The 22,126-nt window shown below is 23.6% G+C and overlaps 1 protein-coding gene and 1 long non-coding RNA gene across 7 annotated transcripts; one reads left to right on the forward strand and one right to left on the reverse strand.

Moving 5' to 3' along the window:
• Positions 1–2,635: 2,635 nt before the first annotated feature.
• LOC126899703 (uncharacterized) lies at positions 2,636–3,763 on the reverse strand. The gene is made up of 2 exons (XR_007702682.1): positions 3,345–3,763; positions 2,636–3,093 (listed from the first exon to the last, which is right to left on the reverse strand). It is a non-coding gene; the product is annotated as an uncharacterized LOC126899703 (long non-coding RNA).
• A 4,125-nt stretch (positions 3,764–7,888) lies between these two features.
• LOC126899659 (GTPase-activating protein skywalker-like) lies at positions 7,889–19,302 on the forward strand. 6 transcript variants are annotated; one of them, XM_050674721.1, is made up of 12 exons: positions 8,066–8,351; positions 8,391–8,845; positions 9,544–9,732; positions 10,344–10,468; positions 11,336–11,443; positions 11,505–11,678; positions 13,552–13,770; positions 15,122–15,208; positions 16,257–16,415; positions 16,504–16,721; positions 18,652–18,789; positions 18,880–19,302. In XM_050674721.1, exons 2-12 carry the CDS (start codon positions 8,494–8,496, stop codon positions 18,887–18,889), a joined length of 1,779 nt encoding a protein of 592 aa, XP_050530678.1. In that variant the 5' UTR covers positions 8,066–8,351; positions 8,391–8,493; the 3' UTR covers positions 18,890–19,302. The 6 variants fall into 6 exon arrangements, with proteins under 6 accessions (XP_050530680.1, XP_050530678.1, XP_050530679.1 ...); XM_050674722.1 differs by having other exon boundaries at positions 8,419–8,845; XM_050674720.1 differs by having other exon boundaries at positions 8,066–8,845.
• The last annotated feature ends 2,824 nt before the right edge of the window (positions 19,303–22,126 follow it).

A 22,126-nucleotide genomic window follows, 5' to 3' on the forward strand; every position in this document is an offset into this window, starting at 1 on the left:
CTATATTATTAAGTTGAGATCATTAGAGTAGTTATTATGGAAGCTGTAATGGCTTCAGCCTACATAAATAAAGATAATTTTTGGGAAGAGTGGGTGATGAAAGAAATATGGTAAAGCTTTCTATATTCTAATTTATACTTCAATATTATAAAATAGTCCCCATAGTCAATTTTTTTTAAATTACGCTTTGTTTTACTTTTTCATAATCTCAAATATATATATATATATATTTATACTGCTTGAAATGTGTACGAATATATCCACATTTTCAGTAATGAGCTGATGTTTCGGACTCGTTTAGAGCTATAGTTATAGGCTCGTGGTTGTAACTATACTGTCAGCTTAGCTTGTTTACGTAATGTTTTTATATCAGTTGTTAACTGATAACATCGATGTTGTTTATTTGTTGTTATTGACAACTGTCAGTTTGTTGTTTATATCCGGTTTTTGTTTTTGTTGTTTACGGAATTCCTGGCATTTAGCTCTTCCTTTTCTATACCGGCATTTTTCTGTTATGTTAATTATAGTTTTTTCACATATTCAGTTATTTTCTTTTTGTCTGGTGTATGATAGGTAACCAAGTCTTGCTAATAGTCCATCCATATTCTCAGATTTAATTTTTTGGACATTTTTCGATTGAGACAAAGAAAATAACTTAATGTATGAAAAAACTATATTATTAACCTATCGAAAAATTACTGGTGTAAAAAAGGTGAAGCTAAATATATAAATATATAATTCATATAATATTATATTAATAGATATATATTATAATAATCAATATTATAATAATAAAGCATATACTATTAATATTTCTTATATTTTTGTAATATTTATTTAGAAAATAAATAACGTTTTTAGTATTCATAAAAAAGCGCATAACAAAGACACATATTGACACACAAGCACAGAGTATATTAATAAAAAAACAAACTAAAATATGTGTAAAATTAAAAAATAATAATTTTTAACAACTTGGATATGAACTATTATAATAGAACTTAATTATAACAAATGGTTTAATAATCAATAAGACCTACAAAAAGTATCGATTTTTTTTTTTTTTAATGTTAAAATAAAACATCAAATGAGAAAATGGGTTGATTAGTGTTATTAATTAACAACGCTTATTTATAGATGATGCTAAACGTTTAATTCTATGCCTGTATAAATACGTATAGATTACACTTTACATTATTTGAGCGCACAACATATTTTAGGTGGTCGAACGTTTAAGTCACGCGACTGCAACGCGAACACGCTGCAGAAGACGGACAGAAATGACGTAAAAGTTGGTAGTTATTATACAGTATAACTGCGGCCCTTGGAATTAGGAAGTTCTTGTCAGTAGCGGACGGTCCTTGTTTTAGGCCATTCCAAATGGAAAAATATCCCGATCACCTCAGTAACTGCAACGGTATACTCATAGAGAATAATTATCTTCTATGATAAATATGATTCTATGATTTCATAATTTTTATGTATGTATGTTTCATCTATATACGAATAAAAAAAGAAATACATTCCGACTACTTGTCTTCTTTAAATAATCGGTTTCTCAAGTTAAAAAATATGATGTAATTTTGGTAAATATAATTAATTTTTTAAACAATTATTTCAAATACTCATCAGGAAGGGGACTTAGCCTCCCCTAAGTTCTTGTAGCCCCGAAAATTGTAAGAATTTTTAAACAAAAAAAAAAATTCATAAATTTACGCCAATGATTGGATACTGTACTTAACATTTTTATGTTTATCATTTATACAAACACATCGATTAAAAATAGTAATGAAAACATACTTTTCGATTTTTTTTTAAACTGTTGATTCCACGCAATGAAAAAACTTCTCAGTAAACAACAAATTTTTAACCATATAGAACAATATTTATACAAAATACAATTTTTTTTATTAGTTGAACCACTTTTTTTGTTTATTAAACAAATTATTTGTTACTTTAATCAATTTTTTATTCTAACAAAAATAATAGTTAATTTTTTTTTAATTTTCAACTTAACTAGTTCATTTTTTTTCTAATAAACTTTTTTACTTAACTAATTTAATTTCCTATTGAAATAACTTAACTTTTTCAGTTAAATTAGCTAAAATAACAGTTAAACTAAACTCAAAATTTCAATATATGTCTTTATTCGTTTCATACGTAGATTAATTTAAAAAAAAAAGAATTTTCCCTATCCCAAATATTATATTTATATATCAATAAATATAACTTTCTAAATTTTATCAAAAATGTATGCGATTTTTAACTGATTTATTTTTAATAACTAATTTTAGATAGATATTTAAAAAGATAAAAGAGTGCAATCAATAACAAAATTTACAAAATTAATAAAAAAATTTTTGTTATCATAATATTTTCTTCTTATTTAACTTCAATTCTTAGCTTTTCCTTGCATCACTGGCCAGTAATAATGATTTTAAGAGAATTAAGCAAAAAAAATTAATTTTAAATGAAAAACTTTTTTTAAACTAGTTGAGTTAAAAAAAATTTTTAATTTATCTTTTAACTTAGCTAGTTAAATTTATAATTTGATAACTTTTAACTGTTAATTTATCGATATTGTTCATACTTCACTATGGTAATTATTGTCTATCCATTTATTAGCTTCGATGCGAAGCGGAGAAGGTATTAATTTTACTATGATGTGTTTTTTTTTTTTTTATGTCTGTTGCCACTTTTTCTCAGCTCTCACTGGACCGATTTCTTTCAAAAATACGTCAAAAGATCACAAATCGTATCTAGTTGAAGACATTACCCTTAAAAATTGAAAAAAATTCCCTCGTTCCCCGCAAATGGGGGAAATATCCAAAAAAATTACAAATTTAAAAATCGCTAATTTTCGAAATTTTTTCACTTTTTTTTCTTAAAACTTCCATAACTTTTTGAAAAATCAACAAATCAACATAATTTTTTTTTATACTAAAACCTTAGATATTTACCTTTCATTTGATATCATTTTTTTGAAAATCTATCACTTAACCTGCTCATTGGGGGGGATTTAAAATGGCAACTTTTTTACAAAAATTAATTTTTTCAACTTAATTTTTGAAAATGTTCCGGAAAGACTGCGTCCTTTAAACATATATCAAATTAAAGCTTATTTTATGTACTACAAAATGAAAAAAAAAAATTTGTCCCGACACTTTTTTTTCTACATTTAAACGGCTGCCGTAGTTAAAAAAACACTATTTTTGTGTTAAAATTTTCGATTTTCGATTTTAAATTTTCAACTTAAAAATGCTATAACTTTTTGAAAAATGTATATATCAGCACAAATTTTTTTTTTCTAAATACATTATAAGTACATCTTTCATTTGACATACTTTTTATTAAAATTGGACAATTTCCCCTTATATAGGGGGCGTTCAAAACTTAAAATATTGTAAAAAACATAGATCTTTTTCAACTGAACTTTTGAAAATGTTCCGGAAATACTGCGTCCTTCAAACATATATCAAATTAAAGCTTATTTTATGTACTATAAAATGAAAAAAAAAAAATTTGTCCCGACAATTTTTTTTCTACATTTAAACGGCTGCCGTAGTTAAAAAAACACTATTTTTGTGTTAAAATTTTCGATTTTCGATTTTAAATTTTCAACTTAAAAATGCTATAACTTTTTGAAAAATGTATATATCAGCACAAATTTTTTTTTTCTAAATACATTATAAGTACATCTTTCATTTGACATACTTTTTATTAAAATTGGACAATTTCCCCTTATATAGGGGGCGTTCAAAACTTAAAATATTGTAAAAAACATAGATCTTTTTCAACTGAACTTTTGAAAATGTTCCGGAAATACTGCGTCCTTTAAACATATATCAAATCAAAGCTTATTTTATGTACTACAAAATGAAAAAAAAAAATTTGTCCCGACATCTTATCTTCTATATGCAAATGGCTGTCGAAAATTAAATAACACTATTTTTGTGTTAAAATTTTCGATTTTCGATTTTAAATTTTCAACTTAAAAATGCTATAACTTTTTGAAAAATGTATATATCAGCACAAATTTTTTTTTTCTAAATACATTATAAGTACATCTTTCATTTGACATACTTTTTATTAAAATTGGACAATTTCCCCTTATATAGGGGGCGTTCAAAACTTAAAATATTGTAAAAAACATAGATCTTTTTCAACTGAACTTTTGAAAATGTTCCGGAAATACTGCGTCCTTTAAACATATATCAAATCAAAGGTTATGTTATATACTATCAAATGAAAAAAAAAAATTTGTCCCGACATCTTATCTTCTATGTGCAAATGGCTGTCGAAAATTTAAAAAAAAATGTAATGTTTGCGATAAAAATTACCTTTTATCGGGATGTTTTTTGTACTTAAAACTGCCATAACTTTTTCAAAAATGAACAAATAAAAATAATATTTTTTTGTATTGAAACCTTAGATATTTCCCTTTCATTTGATATAATTTTTTTTGAAAATCTAACACTTATTCTGCTCACTGGGAGGATTTAAAATAGTAACTTTTTTACAAAAAATAACTTTTTCAACTTAATTTTTGAAAATGTTCCGGAAATACTGCGTCCTTTAAACATATATCAAATTAAAGCTTATTTTATGTACTATCAAATCAAAAAAAAAAATTTGTCCCGACATCTTATCTTCTATGTGCAAATGGCTGTCGAAAATTTAAAAAAAAATGTAATGTTTGCGATAAAAATGACCTTTTATCGGGATGTTTTTTGTACTTAAAACTGCCATAACTTTTTCAAAAATGAACAAATAAAAATAATATTTTTTTGTATTGAAACCTTAGATATTTCCCTTTCATTTGATATAATTTTTTTTGAAAATCTAACACTTATTCTGCTCACTGGGGGGATTTAAAATAGTAACTTTTTTACAAAAAATAACTTTTTCAACTTAATTTTTGAAAATGTTCCGGAAATACTGCGTCCTTTAAACATATATAAAATTAAAGCTTATTTTATGTACTACAAAATGAAAAAAAAAAATTTGTCCCGACGACCTATCTTCTATACGCAAATGGCTACCATATTCAAAAATATGCTATTTTTGTATGAAAATTATGGGTTTTGTATTTTATTTTAATAGAAGTTGATGTTGCTTTTGCAATTATCCATCAATTTTTTAAAATTAAACACTATCTACAGATTTGCATCGAAGCGTTTCTTATGATAGTGATTTTAATCACTGTCAGATTAAATCTATACTGAACCCAACTATGCAATGTCTCCACTATGCCGCGACCCCACTGTGCTAACGTTTTTGAGAATTACTTCTAAGGATTTGGAGTATTTTGTTCTCTAGAGATATATTCTCATTACTGCCTTGGGTATGTTATAAAACTTCATTATTTCATGATTAATTTTAGCTTCGATGCGAAGCTGAGAAGGTATTAATTTTACTATGATGTGTTTTTTTTATATTTTTTTTGTGACTGTTACTACTTTTTTTCAGCTCTTACCGAACCGATTTCTTTCAACGATATGTCAAAAGATCACAAATCGTATCTAGAAGATATTACCCTCAAAAATAGAAAAAAATTCCCTCGTTCCCTGTAAATGGGGGAAATCTCCAAAAAAATTAAAAAATTAAAAATCGCTAATTTTTGAAATTTTTTTCACTTTTTTTTCTTAAAACTACCATAACTTTTTCAAATATTATCAAATCAATTATAATTTTTTTTATAGAAGCTTGATGTCTTTACCTATCATCTGGTATATATTATTTATAAATCTGACCCTTTAGCTGCCCACAGGGAAGATTTTTAACTTTTAAACTAAATAATCTTTCCCGTCAAATAGTTGATCGGTTGAATATTAACTTTGATACGTTATTATCTAATGCATCAGCAGTAGAAATAATTAAATGCACAGCATCGCGGTCAGATATATTGCATCGATCTAATGCAGCAAGTAACTTAGGAGTCATAAAAGTTATAGAACATTTTGTTTTTGAAGAATTTGATGAATCAGACAAATCATCTTTTTCATACTCTGAGGAACTAGAAAAATTTAACTCAACAACATTATCTAAACAAAGAAATTTCCAATTTAAACAATTTTTTAAAGAAAATTAAGTTACCCCACCATACCAGTAGATTCCATTTCTGATTGTGAACGTTTATTTTGTTCTTTTTTTCCTTTAAAGACAACTTGTTGACAATGCCTAACATTCAACCAGGTCTACTTTTCTGTCTTAGTAACAACAAAAACGTTTAATCTTCCTCAATTTTCATCATATATAATACATTAGAATATGAAATATCAAATAAATCGTTCAACTGTTCCGTGTATTGACTGACTTTATTTAGATGTTTATTGGTAGTTCTTTTTGACAATTTTTGAAGTTCTCTTAAATTTGAGTACAATTTTTCAAGTAAATACATACAGAGAGGTTTTCCTAATCAGAATTCTAGCTTTATGCCAGAATAATGACACTTCAACAATAACTAAGTTAGCACTTACAAGCAAATTTAACTTTACATGTCTTAAGTATGTAAAATAAAATACTTGAAAGTTGTTTATTCGACGACAATTTACTGCCTACAGTTTGATTTGTAATATAACCTACTAAATAAATTTCATCTTGTCTGCATAAATTTATGCTGTATGAAGATATTATAAAAATTTATTTGAATGAAATAAAAAATGTTTAGAATGTCAGATAACACGTAAAACAATTTTTTTTCTACAAAACTTACAGACAATTATATATTAAACTGGTAAACATAATATTTATTTTAGTTTTTTGCTAATAACCTTATTTATGTAAAATAATTACATGTATAATTTCTTTCTTATAAACTTTTTCGTAAGAATCATATACTTTGAGATAAATCACAATAATTGAAAAACTACCCTTTTGATCAAATTTTTAACACTCTTGCTGCACGTGTTCTATCGTCAATCTATCGGGACCAAATTTTGCACAGCTTATATTTACAAGTAGTAGAACAATTTTTTGGTGCGCGTAAATCGAATTTTGAAAATTTGTATTTTAAGGACCAGCCTAATATATATATATATATAACTTGTAATCAGGATATAAATAAGGAACTAGCAGATCGTGTAGCTTTTGGAATAATCCACCATATTTTTAAATTAAACACTATCTATAAATTTGCATCGAAGCGTTTTTTTTGATAGTGATTTTAATCAGTCAGATATCATTATACTTGACCCAACTATGCCATGTTCCCACTGTGTTGGTTTTTTTTTCGTTGGGTGTCTAATTATATTTTTTAAGCGGCCAAGTCTCTACAGAATCTGCGCTTAAGTTATTATAAAATAAAAAAATATTAATTATTACAGTACTAGATGAAGTAATACAATTTGTATTCAAATAATTCATTGTCAAAACTAACTATATATATGATATAGTGATTGGTGGCTATTAAAAATAAAGAGGTATTTGTAAAAAAAATTTTCTTGTAAACATGACCGAAGAGTTTTATTTTTGGCATTTTGACAGATGTATTCTGCAAAACTGTACTATTAAAAAAAAACTATTTAGAACGGAATTTAAATCGTAAATAACGAGAATATAGTTTACAGAAGTCTAGTATACAAAACTATAATATATTGTATAATTATAGTATTATTATTACATACATGCTCATAAATGAACATTTAGAAAAATAATAGTGTTTAGATCATTAAACGTTCTAAACGTTGACAGAAAACTCATACTAATACAGATTAAACATTTCTCTAGTATTATAAGATGCTTTTGATATTTATTAAGGATAAAATGTGTTATAAGTTGTATTATATGAGGTTTAAATGCGATCTTTTCAGTTGTTTTTTGTTTTTCATTCGGGTTATGAGTTTTTGTAGATAGCGTCAACAGCGGCGGTTCACTAGAACACAAAATTTAATCAATAAAGAGATAAGGTGTTGGCTGCTATCACGATTTTTTTTTATTTAACTTGACAATAATATTGAATCATAGTTTTCAGCTATATTATAATTTACCTTAACAAAAACGTTAAATTTTAATTATAAATAAAATTAAAATTAATCAATTACATAAATATAATATTTTAATTAATCAATTACTTGTAAATTTTTTTATTTCTATTGAAAAAGGAATTTTTAGTTATAAATTGTGTGTTAGTATTTAAAAAACTAGTTATGTTAAATTTACAGAAAACAGATTATAGTTTTCCAAATTTTTTTTATGTCATTTATGTTAGTGTATTTGAATGAGAAAAATATTTGGACTTTATACGATTAACCTGGTAAAGCAGGAAAACTTTTTTTATTGATAGTTTTTCCAGACAGACTATTGTAACAACTTTGCTAATACTAATGATACATGTTTACTTCAAGAATACTGTGAGTTTTTAATGTATTTTTAAACAATATAAGTTTTAGAAAAATCACAAGTAATGTCAAATACTAGGAAAACTAAATTCATCACAGGCAATGATTATACCTAAATGCTATCTTATGGTGGTTGTATGCTAATTTTGACATCATGTTGCCAATAGTAAAAGAGGAGATGTTGACTGAAGGTTATCAGTTGCATGTTAACATAGACAGCATACCACCACCCCCAACAGTACTCGCAGCACCATCATCTTTTCCCGGAAGCCCTAAAACGCCTAAAAAACAGACATTGAAGACTTATAGTGAGATACAAAATCTTATAGTATCTGGTTATCATAAGGATGTTAAAAAAATATTACGTGATAATTGCTGGCCAACTAATCATCCAATAAGATCACAATTATGGCCAGCACTATGTAAACAACATGTTTCTGACAACAGTAACAATATGCAAGAGGGATTCTATTGGGATCTTGTTGCTCAGTTGTTTGGATCGACTGGTAATTAAAAAAAAAAAATGTATACAATATTTTATTTTCAAAAAAATGTTTTGATAATTCAATTGTTATATTTTTTATTTATCCCATAAATCAGAGTGAACACAGACCAATTTTTACACTGGCGGTCAACCATTTATGGCTTTTATTGTTTTTTATAAAAATAAATCTGATTAAAATTATATACATTAATCATTATTAAACTGCCCCTAACGTTATCACAAGCTGAATCATCTCCAGTTTTTAGCTGATTTTTTTTACTTTACCAAACAACACTTTTAAAAGAATATTTAATTATGATTAGTTCTTTGAAATTATAAAAGAAATATTTAAGTAATAAGTCAATAGATCATACAATTTTATGATTTTTATGGGTGGAAAAAATAACTGTTGATAACAACATTAAAATATTATTGGAAAAATAATTATAATTACAACTTGCACAATTATATAATAATTTATTTGTAATGGTATCTTTATAAATACAAACATTCTTTTTCTAGGACATATAAATATATGGTTATTTTTCCTACAGTACTTTAATGTAATGTATTAGTTTAATAAACTTTTTTAATAAAAAAAAAATTGAAATATTTTAATCAGATTTTTTATTTCTCAAGTGTAGTAATAATAATATATGTAATTTAACAATTATAAAAATTACTTTTTTAAAATTATATCATGAACTGATATTTTTTTAGACCTTTCAAATAAATCAAGTATTTTACCACCATTTGTTGATGCCAAACATCGACATTTATATCATCTCAACTCTACAGGAAAAGATATTACTGACAGAGTAGTATGTGTGTTGGGATTTGCTTGTCCAGATATTACTTACAGTCCAGCAATATATTCATTAGCGTCATTGTTACTACATTTTATGCCAGGTTACTTATCATTTTTTATTAAAAATGTTTTAATAAGTTTTCCGTTGAGGGGGTAAATTGATGATTTTTACATTTTTGCACATTGTAGTAAATTTTATAATCTTACACTTTTAAACTGGTTTTTTAACAACAAATTTGTATATATTCTTAATCTAAAAAATATTTTTGAAGTACTTGATGGTATAGTAAAATGCATTAATGCCTTAAATAAATGACATGATATTATACTCGAACATTAAGTCAGAGACATAAAATAATATCTATGCTTCTGACACTTCTATAAATAGTTTATATCTACTAGATATAGATTATTTATAGAGGAAGAAATAAATACATGTGCATTCATTCCATAATTATTTATATAAATTGATTAAAAGTAAAAAAAATTTGTTATAGGAAGGTTTGGAACTTAAAACTATCCTAACTTTCACTCCTACATAAGAAAAATGATTTCTTAATATAATCAATTTTAACACAAAACAAAGTTTTTGTACTTATTTCACATAACATTTTAAATATGAAAAAAAAAAATTGATAAGTCTTAGGCTTTTGAAATATTTTTTTTGTTATTTGATTATGTCATTATTATGAAATGTTTATTTGTTCTGTAGAAGAAGAATGTTATAACAGTTTAACTAGTCTCATGTCATCTAAAAAATTGGTTTTTGTAACTCAAACTAAGTTATTATATGAAGTAACTTGGAAAACTGTAATGCACATTTGTAGAAAGCATGTTGTAAGTATTCAATATATGTTTTGTATCATAAAATACTTGAATAATTTTTTATTAAAAGATGGTTAAGTCACTAACAGTTTTTTACACTAACTTTTTAGAAGACTAAAAGTATAATATTTACTATGTAATAAATATTATATTCAGGTTGGGTTATTGTCATAATGATATAACAAATCCAATAACTTTTGATCTAATTATCATTTAGTTATCTTTTTTTCTTAATAATTATTACCTTCTTTTATTACAGTCAAATCATATTTTTTATTATTTACCACTAATAAGAAAAAATTAAATTGTTTATTTCATTTAAACTTAAATTATTATTTTTTTTTAATTTTTCTTATAAAAAAATTTAATGGGTATATAACAATTTTAGGACAAGTGGACTGTACATACACCAGTACAGGTTACACACAACTATGTTATATACTCACTCTATTTATTAAAATACTTGTAACTTCATAAGTACTTGTCCTAAAGTTGTTATATACCCATCAAATTTTTTTTTTAAAAAAAAAGGCTAAAATACAAATTTTTATTACATTTACTTTTTTTCTTATTAGTGATATAAAGTATTATTTAAACATAGTCTAAGTAATATTAAAAAAAAAAAAATTTCAACTAAATGATAAATTAGTCAAAAGTTATTGTATTTGTTATATTTTATTGTTTACTCTGTATATATCAAATTCAAAAACAAATAAAACAATAATTATAAAACCTAATTATGGGATAAAAGTAACACCACTTAATGTAATAGAAAATTCTTAATACAATTAACAAATTATTTAATTTGATATAATCACTTTCTCACAAATACTACCTATTTAAATAAATTACTTAGAGATTTTTATGTTAAATTCATAGAAATCTGCAGCTGGTCATATTGGAAAACATTGTCCAATCAAAAAGTCTGAAAAAATGTACATGGATTGGATATGGTGGATATTTCAAGGACTTCCTTTTCATCATGCAGTTAGTTACATTTAGCTTAAATATTTATTATGTGACAAATTTTATATAAATATAATTTTAGGTTAGAGTCATGGATTGCTATCTTCATGAAGGTATCAAAGTTCTATATAGAGTATCAATGGCAATACTGCAATTGTTTTATAAGTATTCATCATCAAGCAATTCCATTTGGGCTGAAGAGATAATAAGTCATGGAGTAGATGTAGCATTAATGAATTTTTGCCGACAGATGCCAGTATGTAAAAAAGCTAAATACTTTTCCAGTGACATATGATATAAAGAGAGCATCCAAGTATTACTTTTCAAAATTCTAAAATATGTCTTGAGAAAGTATAATTTTTAAAGAACTAGATGGATTCTCCAGATGATCAATGTGTTAAATTAATTATGAATATATTATTTACATCCTTTCTATAAGCACAAATAGTAAAAAGAAAAAATTGGGGATACTATATGTTATTTTGACGGTGCTAAAAGAGGTGTATATTTATGCTATGCTAAAAGAACTTTGCTGCCCCTATTCTAAAAAAAAAAAAAAAGATTTGTGTACTGTAAAATGTACTTACATAAAAATATATATTGAATATTTTGCATGAAAAGAAATTTACAAATTTTGCAATAAATAAAAATACTTAACTGATTCATTTGAATGTTCAACAGAGTATGTTTCTACTAAATTTAAAGATTGCGCTGCACATAGCATGTTAAAAGCTAATGGATTGAATTCTCTTATTCTAGTCTATAAATCTTTATATAAACCTAACATGTTATTTACATTATGTAGTGACTAATATTGACAATCAACCAAATTAATTTCAACACAGTCCAAAATATCAATAACAATGTATGTGAGTTTTTCAGGTTTATGACTTGCATTGTCTATAAAAGATTTAAAGAATCTAAATTTAAGAATGTATAATAAAAGATAACTGTTTGGGGGTAGAGTCTATAATAATTGAATAGTATTGGGTTGGTTTTATTTGAATGACAATAAATTTTTATTTTGTTAGCAATTAACTTCTTAATTTCTTAATTTATCTTCTTCATATTGAAAATGATAAATATGAAGTAGTTCTATTTAAATAATTTTTAAATTGGGTTATGAGTTGAGATGAAAAATTATCGAATTTAGAGAGTAATTCTACAATCATTAAAAATTGCCATTGTTATTGGACCCTATTATTTTGTCTTATCATCTAAATGAAATTTTATTTTGATATTTTTTAACAACTTCTACAGTTTTAGTTGAGACACTTCACAAGTATATATATATATATATATTTGATTTACTTGTTCTTTTCATTTTGAATTGATACTTTATATTTATTCCAATAAAAATTTAACAATATAAGTTCAATGATATGAGAAATTTTTGTGCTCTTTTAATTGTACAGATACAAATTTAAGGTTATTAAACCCTTCAGATGCTAAGTATGAATTGTTGTTATTGTCTTGAAATAACATACTAGGTTCACAAAATACTTTTCTTGTTGTTTTACAATAATCATTGTTTATAGATTATTTGTCCATTAATATGTTTTCTGTCAAACATAATCTTCATTAATGAATGTTTTTCTAGATCACAATATATACAAAGTAATTTATAAAAAGCAATATTTTCATTTTGTTCGCAATTGTTAACAGTAAAATAATCTTGAAGGTCTTAATTGACAATCTATTTTGAAGGATTTGAATAATTGTCTTTGAGGGTTTGATTTGGTTTGGTTTGACTGTATATTGACACTATACGGTAAAAGAGGTAGAAGGTACTTGGTTCTGATTTTCTAATAATTAATTTTTAGATGAATTAATAATGTTAAAATCATTGTTCCTTAATGGTTGCGATAAATTAGAAATGGGTTCTAGTTGTATCTCATTTTCTTTTATTGGTTTAAAAAATAAGTTATATTTTAGGTATGATTAAAACAAACATTCAGTACAATTTTTCCATTTTATACAGCTGTATAGTTTGCAGTGGTATCTAACAGTTTGTAAATGCTCATACGTATTTTTTTTAAATTTTTTAATTAATACAAATAAATAATTTTTTTAACTTTTACTTAGACCATACTTAAATATATATATATTTACACTTTTTTTTCTTGCAGGCTAATCCACAAAAAATGCTTAAAGTGGCTTTTAAAATTCGTGGTCTTAGCTCAACATATATTCACAGAGTATTTGTGAAGACTGAGATGACTTTGAAAAGTAAGACTGTTTTGTCCGGTTCTAAACAACTAAATCGTTCCTGTTCTAGTGAAAATTTACCCACTAGTCAATCTCAAATGAACATACAAATGGCATCACATACTTTAACTATTAGAGAGGTATTTATAGTTCAATTGTAAATATAAAATAAATTATATAATACACTAAAATAATATATTAACTAACAACATTTTAATTCATTTAAAAGTATTATTTTTAATTATTAAATATCTAGTGGAAAAGTAATTCTATTAAAATATTAACGTTTAACTTGAGTTTTGATATACCAAATTTTATACTCACCATCCAGAGGTAAAAATGGGCTAGTAACCTGCTTTTTCGAAGAAGCTGCAATGGCTTTTAATGGTCTGTTAAAACAAAAAAAACAAAAATTATATTTTTTCTAAGCTCTTAGAAACATTATCTGAAGTCTAGTATTGGCTTGCAATTTCAACCCTTTTATTATATCTTTTTGTGACATATTAACAGATTCTCTTTATATATTTCCATATCATTTCAGTTTTTAATTAAGCCCTTTAAATTTTTTTTTTTTACTTTGAAATATTTTTTAGCTTAGGCAATGAGAATAATGAATTAATATAAAAAAAAAATTTTAACAAACATAATATTTTTAGTTATTTGTAATATTAGGGGTTTTTATTTTCAGCTATAAAATTTGTATATTATATATATTGATTTTGTTCAACTTAATATAGAATTCTGAAAATATTTCTTAAAATATTTTTTTATAGAAAAAATACTTAATAAATGTTTTAACCATAAAAACAGAATTAATAAACCAAAAATAAATCTCTTTTATTTTCTTAAATTTTATCATTTTTTTAAATGCAAATCTCGACAAGTTCTCAGTAAATTAAAGTTCTCTGATCTGAACTCAGTCCAAAAACTTTATTAAAAATCACATCTTCAGTAAATTTTAAAAACTTAGTTTAATTCTGTCCTTAGATTAATTTAGAATGTACTGCCCAGGTCAATCCTGAGTGAATAAAAATTTTTTTTTAAATTTAGCTTCATATAGCTTGTTGAATTTAGATACTTTTTATTTATACCTGCTAAAACTATTAGGTATTTGTTTGTGTGGCATAATTAATGTATGCATATTTCAATATTTTTTTATTTTGAAACTACTAAATTTACAATTAAATCTCTAGTTATAAATTATAAAATTAAAACTGGTTTCACAAAACTAAATCAAGGTATAATATATTCCAGGTGCAAATTTATTTTTCTTTATATACAGTGATTCCTAAACTATAAATAACTATTTCATTCTATCTAGGATAGAAAATAAAATTTATTCTTTATAAAATTCCATCTAAATATTTTCTAAACTTAATTTCAGCTTTATGTCTGTAATTTATTTATAGCTAAATTTAAAATTTACGTTACTCTTGATATAATATTATCTTTAAATGTAATATGTGTATTTGTGTGTTATGCTGCAATCAGGGACAGCATTCGCCAAGCCCTAGAGCTTCCACGATGGCAAGTTATCCGATTAACAATATAAGATCGTTGATAGCTAACCATCAGGATGTAAGTTACTTGTATTCAATCACAGGTCAACTTAATATTTTTATTTTTTAATGTGTGAAAATTATGTATTTATTGTTTGTAATTATTTTATAGTTTTGGTTTATTTACCTAAATTTGTTATAACTGATATTGATGGCGACTAAGTTAAAATATGTAAAGTACAATTTTGATGAAAATGAGTTCAAATATAATAAAATCTGTCTTTTCAGAAACATCAAAAGTTAAATTTTTGGAAATTAAGTTGAACTTTCTTGGTTATCTTATACCCAGTTTTTAATATTTTTTTTATTTTTTAAAGTAAAATTGAAGAAAAAAATTTTAATTTTTTTATTGTTTTTTTATCTTAACTTTATTAAATGTGCATTATACAAAAATTACTTCCCAAAAAATTGCACTTTCTATCATTGCATTAAATTTTTCTCAAAATATTAAATGATAAAATTATTCTTGAATAATTATTTATTGCTATTTGTTGTAAATTAATTTCTATTCACAATAGTTGGTTACTATCATATTATTATATTATTATTAGCAAAATAAATAAAAATTAAAGAATAATTTTGATCATTATCAAGTTTTAAATAACTTTTGAATAATATAGTCATTAAATTAGTAAAATATGTGAGGAACTCTTATATTTGCAGTAATAAAAAAAAAAGCTAATTTGATAATGTAGCCCTTTTAATAATAATTTTTCTAATATTCTCATTATTTGTTCTACTAAAATTATTATTCTATTTATGACAATCTTTATTGTATTTTCATTTCGATAAGGTAAAATGTATACATGCAATTTATTTAAACCATTTTTTGTTGAATAACACAATATAATTACATTTTTTTAAATTATTAATTATGTTGTTAATATAAATTCTAAATCTGTTTTGATTCATTAAGTTTTTAAAGTCTCCTATAAAATTATTATTTTTAGTTTTATTTCATTAGTTTGATTTTTTTTTTTTTTTTGATAAAGTTATTTGCCTTTAGCAAGTTGATTTTTTGTGTATTAAGTATCATTACTAATATTATTTTTTTTCTGATTTTTTAGCTTTTTACTCTTTGGTCGTGGCTACCAGTTAGGATAACTATGTATCAACCAATACTTCTTTATACCACAGAAGAACATGGCTGCAGTTTAACTACTTTTTATGTGAGGGTTGAACATCATGAACCTACTCTTATGCTTATTAAAACTTGTAATAATGAAGTATGCATAAAAAAGTCATTTTACTTTGAGTATTATAAGGATTTTTTAATGGGATTATTAATAATTTATATAAATTTTCCATCTAAAGGTATTTGGTGCTTATTGTTCTTCAAAATGGCTAGAAAGGAATAAGAAGGATGATCGTGGTAATCGTACTGCATATTTTGGAACAGGAGAAACATTTTTATTTAGCCTTTATCCTGGGAAAGCTAAGTATCCATGGGTTGGTATGGAAGTGGATAATGTAAATCATGCCAATGAGTTATTTATGGCTGCTGATCAAAAAATGATAACAATTGGTGGAGGGTAAGTAGTAGATAAAAATAATTATATGAATTAGTTATACTATATCATGATTGCTCTAAGTCTAGAAAATGTAGTAATGTATGTAGAAATCATTGAATTTTCCTAAATTTTATGATTTCATTAGAATTTTAAAAAAATTATTAAAATCTATCATATATTTAGACTAAATAAGGAAGGATAGAGGGTTTAAACTCTTTTTCAAATTTTATTACTTAATATTAAATTGTATTAAAAATAATATCTTAAGTATACAATATTTAATAAATAATGTAAAAACGGTATTATCTATAGCCTCAATTTAAAAATAATTAAATCTATTTTCAATAGATTTTCAAGATCTGAACATTTTCCTTCTACAAAATTTTTATTTATTCTTCAATGATTGTATGTATTGTATTCAATTTAATGATGAAGTGTATTTTCACTATATAATTGTTTTTTTTATCATGAAAGGGACATCCATACCACCCCCATAGTTATGCCAGTTCATTCTTTTGATTTGATATAAATAAGCTGTTGATATTATTTTTATTAATTTATTATTATAAACAAGGACATTCTTTTTACATTAGCCACTAGATATCTCCTAAAATAATAAAAATACCACACAATTTTTTTATTTTCATATTATTTTTTATTTATGAATCATTAAGTAATTTTAAGGTCCATCCCTTATTCTTTAAAAGGGTACAAACTTTATTTCTTTAAACGGTAACATATATATTTAAGCAACTTGTATAATGAAAAATAATATGATTAAGAAAATGTTTGGTAGTAGAGTGAAATATGATAAATATTAATGAATAAGGTAATTTATATTAATTTTTTCTCTTAGATATATACCAAATTTTAATTTTAAATTGAAAATTTCAGGTTCTTATATGTGTTGTTATTATATAAAATGGAAATTCAAAATAATAAATTGTACATTTATATAAAAAAATACATTTAAAATAACCCTACATCACCGTAACGACTTTTGATCTATTATTTTGGAAGTTATTATCATTTTAAAATATATGTTAGGGTAATATATATAGGTGCAAGTATGACTATTTTTATCATTAGACATTTTTCCATCATAATCCTACTTTTCCTTAGGTATAAAAATGTTTAACACTTGGGAAATACTGGATAAAAGTTGTTTTCAACATGTCATTTTCTTAATTGTTTAATAAGCTTTAATTTAACAAATATATAAAGAACGTAGTGTTTTTGGCTGGAAACATTTAATGGTCGGATTTTCAATATAAATATGCTTTATAAAAGGAACATATATAAGACGCTCCCAAAAAATATTTTTGCTTTTATTTATTCATATTTAAAAAAATAAAAGTAATTTTAAGTAAAAAAAACAAAATTTTGCAATTTCTAAAATTCTAATTTTTTTTTGAGTATTTTCCATATTAACAAAAAATGAGAAAAGTTATTTTAATTTTTAAGGGTAATGTCTTTAATTAGATACAATTTGTGATCTTATGATATATCATTAAACAAAATCAGTTGAATGAAAGCTCAGAAAAAGTGATAACAGATATAAAAAAATAAGAACTCCATAGTAAAATCGATACCTTTTTATCTTTACATCAAAGATAAAATTCAGAAAAAACTTGTCAATATCTTTATTATTTTAGTAGATATTAAATGGCTAGCAACAAGAGAATCATTGTGTACTTTTAAATAAAAAAATGTTATATACTTAATTACTTTAATATATTATTAACTTTATGTACCTTAACTATACTTATAAATGTTTAAATAACTGTATACAATGTTGAACAGTATATTAATAATTAACTAATACATTAAATTAAATTTATTTGGGGTACTAAATTTAATTTTACTGTGTGTGAAGTATCAAATTAGTTGTTTTTGTTTTATTAATACTACACCCTTATGTTTATCCTCATTCTTATATTTAAAAAACTAGTGATGGTCAAGCAATTTGGATGGATGAAAATGTGCGATATGGAAAGTCTGAAAGTTGTTCCACTTTTAATAACCCTCCTTTGTGTAAAAGTCGTGATTTTGAAATTAAAGTGTTGGAAGTTTATGGCTTTGATGGAGTGTAAGTACTTAAATTTATTTGAAAATCGAATTAAATTTTTTTTTTTCTAAATAATATCACAGTATTATGTGTTCTTATATATAATTTCAGAATTCTATAAAATGACATTTTCAAGAGGCAAGTTTACTAGTCATGTTTTATCTCTCTTTCTCTCTCCTTTCTCACTCTTTTTTATACTTTTTGTATTGTTTCTCATTTAGATATTAAGAGAAAATAAATTATTGTTAATTTTTTTATGTTGTTAAGAGGTATCATGGTAATGACATGATGAATTTTAGTTCCTGGTTTTTGAAAAAAAATACTTAATTAAGAATGCTGCTGTTATGTAAATGTTGATTGTGTTAATTATTATGTTATTTTGCTAGATTATAAATACAGTCTGTTTCATAAATAAAAATTACTTATGTGAAGTTTGTAAAACATAAGAAATTTCATCCTAAAAATCATGTTATATTAACTCATAATAATATACAACATATTTTATTAAAGACTTTAATATTTTAGGATTGCAATCTTATCATTAAAAACATTGGTTAGTTTTATATAATTTAAAAATTGGTTAACCATTAAAAAAATTTAACTTACTTTTTTTTTAATGATCTTTGTTGTTTAATTTTAAGTCAATTTTGATAGTCTAAAATTTATTTTAATGCTAGGTTTAAGAACAATTTAAAATAAATTACTGTAATATTGACATATTAAACTTTCAAAAATATATTTGAATAATAAATGCATCATATATCGTCAAATAATTTATCATACATTTATAAATACTTTATTTTATTTATTTGTTTTATATTTTAATAGGTAATTTAACTTTTGAGAAATATTAGTTTTTTTATGTATGTACAAATAAATAACTAAATAAATGTTCCAAATGTCCCATTTATTTCTGGTACTCTATTATATTGGTGCAGACTGTATATTTTATTGATTGAAGATGATACTTTATGAGTGATAAATAAACTCAATTTTAAGTATTCATTAAAAAAAAGCATGATCAACGAGAACATAACATTGTGTTCACTGATAGTTATATTACTTATGGAAATTATTTAAGAAAATTGAATCAAATTTCACTGATTTACAATTTTTGTTAAAGTACTTAAAATTTTACCTAAATTAATTTTATTTATTACTTTGTTTTTAGCTTTTAATTTATTATAACAATAAACAAAAAAAGTTAGCTTTTTTTCATAATAATCTAAGACGATTTTATCAGATTTAAAATTTTTCAAGCACTTCTTATTTAATAAAAATAAAAACACAATTTTATTAAGATTCGGTTGAAAATTATTCATTCCTTTTGTTATACTTCTTTTAAGGATTTTTTTTTGTAGTTAGGTAGATTTTTAACCTACATATTGACATATATATTTAAGAGGTTTCTATACTTTAATCAATTTTATGCCATTATTAATCAAAGGCCAAAGATTTGATTTATACAAAAAAAATGTTTGAATAAAACCAAAAATACTATTATTTTTACTTTTTAGTTTTTCTTAGTCCCAAAACTAAAAAGATACTTGAAGATATTCTTCATTAAATAATATTATATTTACATATAAACTTATGCTATCTAATTGCGTTTGTTTTCAAATTAAATGATATTTTTCAGTACATTATATATATTATTATTATATTATATTATTACATAGTCATACATTTCTTGCTGTTATGATTGTTACCAAATTTTATTCCAAAATGTTTTCATTGTAAATTTAATATTTATTATACTAAAATAAGAATATTGATTATCATTTTAATTAGATTTATTTTTTGTTATATAGAATTTGTTATTTCTTTATATTAGGCAGAGAAAAATATAATATTTATTGATGTTATTGCATTTTGCTTTTATAATATATTATTTAATACCATTAATGATATAATTACTAAATATATATATGTAGATTATTTGCAGGCCCTGATAAAGGGACATGGTTCCTAAGACCAACAAATTTTGTGGGCTTAATCTGATATGAATGACCAAAATGTTAAAACAGTAAATATTTTTTTTCATTATAATTTTTGTCAAATAGCTTGAATCTTATGAATGAATGATATTATTTGAAATGTGATTTATTGTTTCATTTTTATTTATTTATTTATATATTATGTTGAAATAAGTCTATTAAGTTATTATTCTTTGAATAATTACTGGAAAAATGGTTCATTTATTTTTTATGTTGACTATTAATAATTTAAAAGTATCTATATAATAAGATTTTATGTAAAACGGAGAAAATAGTGTTGTTTTAGGTATTTATACCACAAAAAAAACAAATTAATAATAATGTTTTTTGTTTTTATAGATACAATTTATTATACAAAGTTAATATCAATTAATTAAAATAAGTTATCTACTAACAATACTAGAAGAGTACTAGGCTGTCTATTCCCCTAATTTATAAATAAGCTCCTTCTAAAAATTTACAAATGAATATTTATTTTATTTACATATTTTTACAATTAGTAAAATATATTACGACGCCCTATTGCAATTTTTTTTTTTTTTATTGCGATTGTGGAACTCTTCTTGTGGAAGAATTAACTATTTTGTAATGTATCCCTGGAGTCCTTAGTACAGTCCTGATTGTTTATAAACTATTTGTTTTTATTTTATAAAAATTATATCAGTGTTTTTGACAGAGGATATTTGTAATATGATACATTTATCACTCTATTTTTATTAAAAAATAACACGTCTAATGTTAATGCTATTTTAGGATCACAATGTGTAATGTTGTTATTAGAATATATTGTTTTCCCTACATTTTAGTATTTTTTCACAACCCATCATCTAAAACATTCTTAAAATAAGAAATACACTTTACAAAAACAAATAAAAATCATTATTTTTACAAACAAAAAAAAAATAATAATAATATTCTGATATACATTTTATTTTGGCTTTTAAATGTAGTAAAAAATGTATAAATAAATATTTCTAATTATAACTTAAAAATTATATTCTTATTTCATAATAACTAAATATTTACTCCGGAATCATTCCTTCAGATTTTCTTTCCTGAAGAATTACTTCATTGATAATTTCTCACTTTTTTATTATTACAACCGTAGAATATTTTTATATCATTCTAGAAATTATTTCACATAATGCTAGTTTTATTTTATTAACGTGTTTTTTCTTTTTATTCAAATTATGTATACATTTATGGTTTATATATTGATATGCCCAACAAATAAGGCAGCTACTCAATTTTGCTCACTTTTTAGCAGATCAAAAATAAAATTTCCTCTTTCATTAAAACTTATATGTTTATTAATTTTCTAAATAGTTTAATTCTGATTTAAACCAAAATTTTGATATTTT

The sequence above is a fragment of the Daktulosphaira vitifoliae genome, unplaced genomic scaffold (genome assembly GCF_025091365.1).
Source record: "Daktulosphaira vitifoliae isolate Bord-2020 unplaced genomic scaffold, ASM2509136v1 Scaffold_2, whole genome shotgun sequence".
Classification (NCBI taxonomy): domain Eukaryota; kingdom Metazoa; phylum Arthropoda; class Insecta; order Hemiptera; family Phylloxeridae; genus Daktulosphaira; species Daktulosphaira vitifoliae.

Coding starts and splice junctions, on each gene's coding strand:
- LOC126899659 (XM_050674720.1), top strand. CDS start 8,494: ATGTTGCCAATAGTAAAAGAGGAGATGTTGACTGAAGGTTATCAGTTG. Junction 13,771..15,121: donor ATACTTTAACTATTAGAGAG/GTATTTATAGTT, acceptor TGCTGCAATCAG/GGACAGCATTCGCCAAGCCC. Junction 16,416..16,503: donor TTAAAACTTGTAATAATGAA/GTATGCATAAAA, acceptor TTCCATCTAAAG/GTATTTGGTGCTTATTGTTC.